Below are 7,975 nucleotides of genomic sequence, written 5' to 3'. Positions count from 1 at the left end.
GTGGACTCCCCAGACCTTAATCCCATTGAGAACTTGTGGTCAATCCTCGAGGCGGGTGGACAAACAAAACCCCACAAATTCTGAAACTCCAAGCATTGATTATGCAAGAATGGGCTGCCATCAGTCAGGATGTGGCCCAGAAGTTAATTGACAGCATGCCAGGGCGGATTGCAGAGGTCTTGAAAAAGAAGGGTCAACACTGCAAATATTGACTCTTTGCATCAACTTCATGTAATTGTCAATAAAAGCCTTTGACACTTATGAAATGCGTGTAATTATACTTCAGTATTCCATAGTAACATCTGACAAAAATATCTAGACACTGAAGCAGCAAACTTTGTGGAAATTAATATTTGTGTCATTCTCAAAGCTACTGTCTACTGTCCTGCTGTCCTGCTGTCTACTGTCCTGCTGTCCTGCTGTCTACTGTCCTGCTGTCCTGCTGTCTACTGTCCTGCTGTCCTGCTGTCTACTGTCCTGCTGTATGCTGTCCTACTGTCCTGCTGTCTACTGTCCTGCTGTCTACTGTCCTGCTGTCCTACTGTCCTGCTGTCTACTGTCCTGCTGTCCTGCTGTCTACTGTCCTGCTGTCCTGCTGTCTACTGTCCTGCTGTATGCTGTCCTACTGTCCTGCTGTCTACTGTCCTGCTGTCTACTGTCCTACTGTCCTGCTGTCTACTGTCCTGCTGTCCTGCTGTCTACTGTCCTGCTGTCCTGCTGTCTACTGTCCTGCTGTATGCTGTCCTACTGTCCTGCTGTCTACTGTCCTGCTGTCTACTGTCCTACTGTCCTACTGTCCTGCTGTGTGCTGTCCTACATCCTACTGTCCTGCTGTCTACTGTCCTGCTGTCTACTGTCCTACTGTCTACTGTCCTGCTGTATGCTGTCCTACATCCTACTGTCCTACATCCTACTGTCCTGATGTCTACTGTCCTGCTGTCTACTGTCCTACATCCTGCTGTCCTACTGTCCTGCTGTCCTGCTGTGTGCTGTCCTACTGTCCTACTGTCCTGCTGTGTGCTGTACTACTGTCCTGCTGTCTGATGTCAAACTGTCCTGCTGTCTGATGTCAAACTGTCCTGCTGTCTGATGTCCTACTGTCCTACTGTCCTGCTGTCTGATGTCCTACTGTCCTGCTGTGTGCTGTACTACTGTCTACTGTCCTGCTGTGTGCTGTACTACTGTCCTACTGTCCTGCTGTATACTGTCCTGCTGTCTACTGTCCTGCTGTCTACTGTCCTGTATCCTACTGTCCTGCTGTCTACTGTCCTACATCCTACTGTCCTGCTGTATACTGTCCTACATCCTACTGTGTCCTGTCCTACATCCTACTGTCCTGCTGTATGCTGTCCTACATCCTACTGTCCTGCTGTCTACTGTCCTGCTGTCTACTGTCCTGCTGTATACTGTCCTACATCCTACTGTCCTGCTGTCTACTGTCCTGCTGTCTACTGTATGCTATCCTACATCCTACTGCCCTGCTGTCCTGCTGTATGCTGTCCTACATCCTACTGTCTACTGTCCTGATGTATGCAGTCCTACATCCTACTGTCCTGCTGTATGCTGTCCTACATCCTACTGTCCTACATCCTGATGTCCTGCTGTGTGCTGTACTACTGTCCCGCTGTCCCACTGTCCTACAGTCCTGCTGTCCCGCTGTCCTACTGTCCTGCTGTCCTACTGTCCTACTGTCCTCCTGTACTACTGTCCTGCTGTCCTACTGTCCTGCTGTGTGCTGTCTGATGTCCTGCTGTCCTACTGTCCTGCTGTCCTACTGTCCTGCTGTCCTACTCTCTGCTGTCCTACTGTGTGCTGTCCTACTGTCCTACTGTCCTCCTGTCCTACTGTCCTCCTGTCCTGCTGTCCTACTGTCCTGCTGTCTGATGTCCTACTGTCCTACTGTACTACTGTCCTGCTGTCCTACTGTCCTGCTGTCTGCTGTCCTACTGTCCTGCTGTCCTACTGTCCTGCTGTCCTGCTGTCCTGCTGCCCTGCTGTCCTCCTGTCCTGCTGTCCTACTGTCCTGCTGTCCTACTGTCCTGCTGTCCTCCTGGTCTGCTGTCCTACTGTCCTGCTGTCCTATATCCTACTGTCCTGATGTCTGATGTCCTACTGTCCTCCTGTCCTGCTGTCCTACTGTCCTGCTGTCCTACTGTCCTGCTGTCCTACTGTCCTCCTGGTCTGCTGTCCTACTGTCCTGCTGTCCTACATCCTACTGTCCTACTGTCCTACTGTCCTGATGTCCTACTGTCCTGCTGTCCTGCTGTCCTACTGTCCTGCTGTGAAACTCAGTTTACTTGTCCTCTTGTCCTCCTGTCCTGCTGTCCTGCTGTCCTCCTGTCCTGCTGTCTTGCTGTCCTGCTGTCTTGCTGTCCTGCTGTCCTCCTGTCCTGCTGTCTTGCTGTCCTACTGTCCTACTGTCCTACTGTGAAACTCAGTTTACTGCGCGGCGCCAGTCAAGATCAAATAGAATAAACCATCGTCTGTCACATCACGATGTCGTCACCATCGTCTGTCACATCACGATGTCGTCACCATCGTCTGTCACATCACGATGTCGTCACCATCGTCTGTCACATCACGATGTCGTCACCATCGTCTGTCACATCACGATGTCGTCACCATCGACGATGGCTTTCAATCATCATCACTAGACTATAGTACCCAACCCTAGGGACTGTGTGTGTGTGTTACCTGTGTGAGTTTGTCGTGCTCTCCGGTGGATGAGGCCAGGTGAAGGATGTGCTGTAGTCTCTCGGCCCCGCCTCCTTCTCTAAGACCCTCTTCCAGCTCCTCGCCCACACGCTTCCTGTACACCAAATACGGTCAACCAGGAAGACACCAAATACGGTCAACCAGGAAGACACCAAATACGGTCAACCAGGAAGACACCAAATACGGTCAACCAGGAAGACACCAAATATGGTCAACCAGGAAGACACCAAATATGGTCAACCAGGAAGACACCAAATACAGTCAACCAGGAAGACACCAAATATGGTCAACCAGGAAGACACCAAATATGGTCAACCAGGAAGACACCAAATACAGTCAACCAGGAAGACACCAAATATGGTCAACCAGGAAGACACCAAATACGGTCAACCAGGAAGACACCAAATATGGTCAACCAGGAAGACACCAAATAGTTAGTTCTGGTTAGTAATATTTTAATACCGTTTGATGCGTGGCAGTTGGAAGATCTCCTGCCAGAGGTTGAACAGTCCTTTATTCTGATCCTTCTGGCCGATCCTCATGGACTGGACCGCCTGCACGTCCAGCTGTCTCTTCCCTCGGCCGTGGAGGAACTACAACACACACACCTTAATAACACACACCTTAATAACACACACATTAACACGTCCAGCTGTCTCTCCCCTCGACCGTGGAGGAACTACAACACACACACCTTAACACATCTAGCTGTCTCTTCCCTCGGCCGTGGAGGAACTACAACACAACACACCTTAATAACACACACCTTAACACATCTAGCTGTCTCTCCCCTCGGCCGTGGAGGAACTACAACACACACACACACCTTAATAACACACACCTTAATAACACACACCTTAATAACACACACCTTAACACATCTAGCTGTCTCTCCCCTCGACCGTGGAGGAACTACAACACAACACACACCTCAATAACACACACCTTAACACATCTAGCTGTCTCTCCCCTCGACCGTGGAGGAACTACAACACATTAACACATCTAGCTGTCTCTCCCCTCGACCGTGGAGGAACTACAACACATTAACACATCTAGCTGTCTCTCCCCTCGACCGTGGAGGAACTACAACACAACACACACACCTTAATAACACACACCTTAACACATCTAGCTGTCTCTCCACTTTACCAATTGTATGTGTATTGATTACGGATCCCAATTAACTCCTGCCAATCTGATTCTCCTGCTGCATCAGATCCTAATTAGTTCCTGCCAATCTGATTCTCCTGCTGCATCAGATCCTAATTAGTTCCTGCCAATCTGATTCTCCTGCTGCATCAGATCCTAATTAGTTCCTGCCAATCTGATTCTCCTGCTGCATCAGATCCTAATTAGTTCCTGCCAATCTGATTCTCCTGCTGCATCAGATCCCAATTAGTTCCTGCCAATCTGATTCTCCTGCTGCATCAGATCCTAATTAGTTCCTGCCAATCTGATTCTCCTGCTGCATCAGATCCTAATTAGTTCCTGCCAATCTGATTCTCCTGCTGCATCAGATCCCAATTAGTTCCTGCCAATCTGATTCTCCTGCTGCATCAGATCCTAATTAGTTCCTGCCAATCTGATTCTCCTGCTGCATCAGATCCTAATTAGTTCCTGCCAATCTGATTCTCCTGCTCCATCAGATCCCAATTAGTTCCTGCCAATCTGATTCTCCTGCTGCATCAGATCCCAATTAGTTCCTGCCAATCTGATTGTACTGCTGCATCAGATCCTAATTAGTTCCTGCCAATCTGATTCTCCTGCTGCATCAGTTACCTGGTGTGGAATAGAGTTCCATGTAGTCATGGCTCTATGTAGTACTGTGTACCTCCCATAGTCTGTTCTGGACTTGGGGACTGTGAAGAGACCTCTGGTGGCATGTCTTGTGGGGTATGCATGGGTGTCTGAGCTGTGTGTTAGTAGTTTAAAAAGACCTCTGGTGACATGTCTTGTGGGGTAGTCATGGGTGTCTGAGCTGTGTGCTAGTAGTTTAACAGACCTCTGGTGACATGTCTTGTGGGGTATTTATGGGTGTCTGAGCTGTGTGTTAGTAGTTTAAACAGACCTCTGGTGACATGTCTTGTGGGGGTATTTATGGGTGTCTGAGCTGTATGCTACTAGTTTAAACAGACAGCTTGGTGCATTCAACATGTCAATACTTCTCACAAATACAAGTAGTGATGAAGTCAATCTCTCTTCTACTTTGAGCCAGGAGAGATTGACATGCATGTTATTAATGTTAGCTCTCTGTGTACATCGTGCTGCCCTGTTCTGAGCCAAATGTAATTTTCCTAAGTCCCTCTTTGTGGGACCTGACCACACGACTAAATAGTAGTCCAGGTGTGACAAAACTAGGGCCTGTAGGACCTGCCTTGTTGATAGTGTTGTTAAGAAGGTAGAGTAACGCTTTATTATGGACAAACTTCTCCCCATCTTAGCTACTGTTGTATCAATATGTTCTGAAACTGACAGGTGTTCCTCAGGGATCAGTGTTTGGACCCTTGATATCGTTTTAATACATGGTAGATCTTATAATCTGGAAACACAGTGTGTGTGTGTGTGTGTGTGTGTGTGTGTGTGTGTGTGTGTGTGTGTGTGTGTGTGTGTGAGTACCTGCAGTGTGTTTATGCAGGATCTGATGTCATTGTCCGTCTTCTCACAGAGAGCAATCAGAGTCCCCACGTCAGCCTTCATACCCTGGCACCTGGATATCTAACCCACACATTAACATAACGACCCCGTTCATGGCTGGTCTGACATGTCAGCCTTCATACCCTGGCACCTGGATATCTAACCCACACATTAACATAACGACCCCGTTCATGGCTGGTCTGACATGTTAGCCTTCATACCCTGGCACCTGGATATCTAACCCACACATTAACATAGAGACCCCGTTCATGGCTGGTCTGACATGTCAGCCTTCATGACCCCTGGAGATATAACCCACACATTAACATAGAGACCCCCATCATGGCTGGTCTGACATGTCAGCCTTCATGACCCCTGGAGATATAACCCACACATTAACATAGAGACCCCCATCATGGCTGGTCTGACATGTCAGCCTTCATGACCCCTGGAGATATAACCCACACATTAACATAGAGACCCCCATCATGGCTGGTCTGACATGTCAGCCTTCATGACCCCTGGAGATATAACCCACACATTAACATAACGACCCCCATCATGGCTGGTCTGACATGTCAGCCTTCATGACCCCTGGAGATATAACCCACACATTAACATAGAGACCCCCATCATGGCTGGTCTGACATGTCAGCCTTCATGACCCCTGGAGATATAACCCACACATTAACATAGAGACCCCCATCATGGCTGGTCTGACATGTCAGCCTTCATGACTCCTGGAGATATAACCCACACATTAACATAGAGACCCCCATCATGGCTGGTCTGACATGTCAGCCTTCATGACCCCTGGAGATATAACCCACACATTAACATAGAGACCCCCATCATGGCTGGTCTGACATGTCAGCCTTCATGACCCCTGGAGATATAACCCACACATTAACATAGAGACCCCCATCATGGCTGGTCTGACATGTCAGCCTTCATGACTCCTGGAGATATAACCCACACATTAACATAGAGACCCCCATCATGGCTGGTCTGACATGTCAGCCTTCATGACCCCTGGAGATATAACCCACACATTAACATAGAGACCCCCATCATGGCTGGTCTGACATGTCAGCCTTCATGACCCCTGGAGATATAACCCACACATTAACATAGAGACCCCCATCATGGCTGGTCTGACATGTCAGCCTTCATGACCCCTGGAGATATAACCCACACATTAACATAGAGACCCCCATCATGGCTGGTCTGACATGTCAGCCTTCATGACCCCTGGGGATATAACCCACACATTAACATAGAGACCCCCATCATGGCTGGTCTGACATGTCAGCCTTCATGACTCCTGGAGATATAACCCACACATTAACATAGAGACCCCCATCATGGCTGGTCTGACATGTCAGCCTTCATGACCCCTGGAGATATAACCCACACATTAACATAGAGACCCCCATCATGGCTGGTCTGACATGTCAGCCTTCATGACTCCTGGAGATATAACCCACACATTAACATAGAGACCCCCATCATGGCTGGTCTGACATGTCAGCCTTCATGACCCCTGGAGATATGACCCACACATTAACATAGAGACCCCCATCATGGCTGGTCTGACATGTCAGCCTTCATGACCCCTGGAGATATAACCCACACATTAACATAGAGACCCCCATCATGGCTGGTCTGACATGTCAGCCTTCATGACCCCTGGAGATATAACCCACACATTAACATAGAGACCCCCATCATGGCTGGTCTGACATGTCAGCCTTCATGACCCCTGGAGATATAACCCACACATTAACATAGAGACCCCCATCATGGCTGGTCTGACATGTCAGCCTTCATGACTCCTGGAGATATAACCCACACATTAACATAGAGACCCCCATCATGGCTGGTCTGACATGTCAGCCTTCATGACCCCTGGAGATATAACCCACACATTAACATAGAGACCCCCATCATGGCTGGTCTGACATGTCAGCCTTCATGACCCCTGGAGATATGACCCACACATTAACATAGAGACCCCCATCATGGCTGGTCTGACATGTCAGCCTTCATGACCCCTGGAGATATAACCCACACATTAACATAGAGACCCCCATCATGGCTGGTCTGACATGTCAGCCTTCATGACCCCTGGAGATATAACCCACACATTAACATAGAGACCCCCATCATGGCTGGTCTGACATGTCAGCCTTCATGACTCCTGGAGATATAACCCACACATTAACATAGAGACCCCCATCATGGCTGGTCTGACATGTCAGCCTTCATGACCCCTGGAGATATAACCCACACATTAACATAGAGACCCCCATCATGGCTGGTCTGACATGTCAGCCTTCATGACTCCTGGAGATATAACCCACACATTAACATAGAGACCCCCATCATGGCTGGTCTGACATGTCAGCCTTCATGACCCCTGGGGATATAACCCACACATTAACATAGAGACCCCCATCATGGCTGGTCTGACATGTCAGCCTTCATGACCCCAGGAGATATAACCCACACATTAACATAGAGACCCCCATCATGGCTGGTCTGACATGTCAGCCTTCATGACCCCTGGAGATATAACCCACACATTAACATAGAGACCCCCATCATGGCTGGTCTGACATGT

The 7,975-nt window shown here is 48.8% G+C and overlaps 1 protein-coding gene across 1 annotated transcript in view; it reads right to left on the bottom strand.

The window, feature by feature from the left end:
* Positions 1-2,694: 2,694 nt before the first annotated feature.
* Positions 2,695-7,975, bottom strand: part of LOC129847337 (chromosome transmission fidelity protein 18 homolog) — a gene marked incomplete at its 3' end in the record, with an annotated part of 61,260 nt that continues 55,979 nt past the window's right edge. Inside the window, exons 13-15 of the mRNA XM_055915100.1 lie at positions 5,335-5,433; positions 3,178-3,308; positions 2,695-2,809 (exon numbers count right to left, since the gene is read on the bottom strand). Coding sequence (XP_055771075.1) covers positions 2,695-2,809; positions 3,178-3,308; positions 5,335-5,433 — 345 coding nt within the window. The remainder of the gene's footprint in view (positions 2,810-3,177; positions 3,309-5,334; positions 5,434-7,975) is intronic.

Source organism: Salvelinus fontinalis, unplaced genomic scaffold (assembly GCF_029448725.1).
Source record: "Salvelinus fontinalis isolate EN_2023a unplaced genomic scaffold, ASM2944872v1 scaffold_0782, whole genome shotgun sequence".
In the NCBI taxonomy this organism is placed as follows: Eukaryota; Metazoa; Chordata; class Actinopteri; order Salmoniformes; family Salmonidae; genus Salvelinus; species Salvelinus fontinalis.
This window is presented reverse-complemented; position numbering and strand designations above follow the sequence as displayed.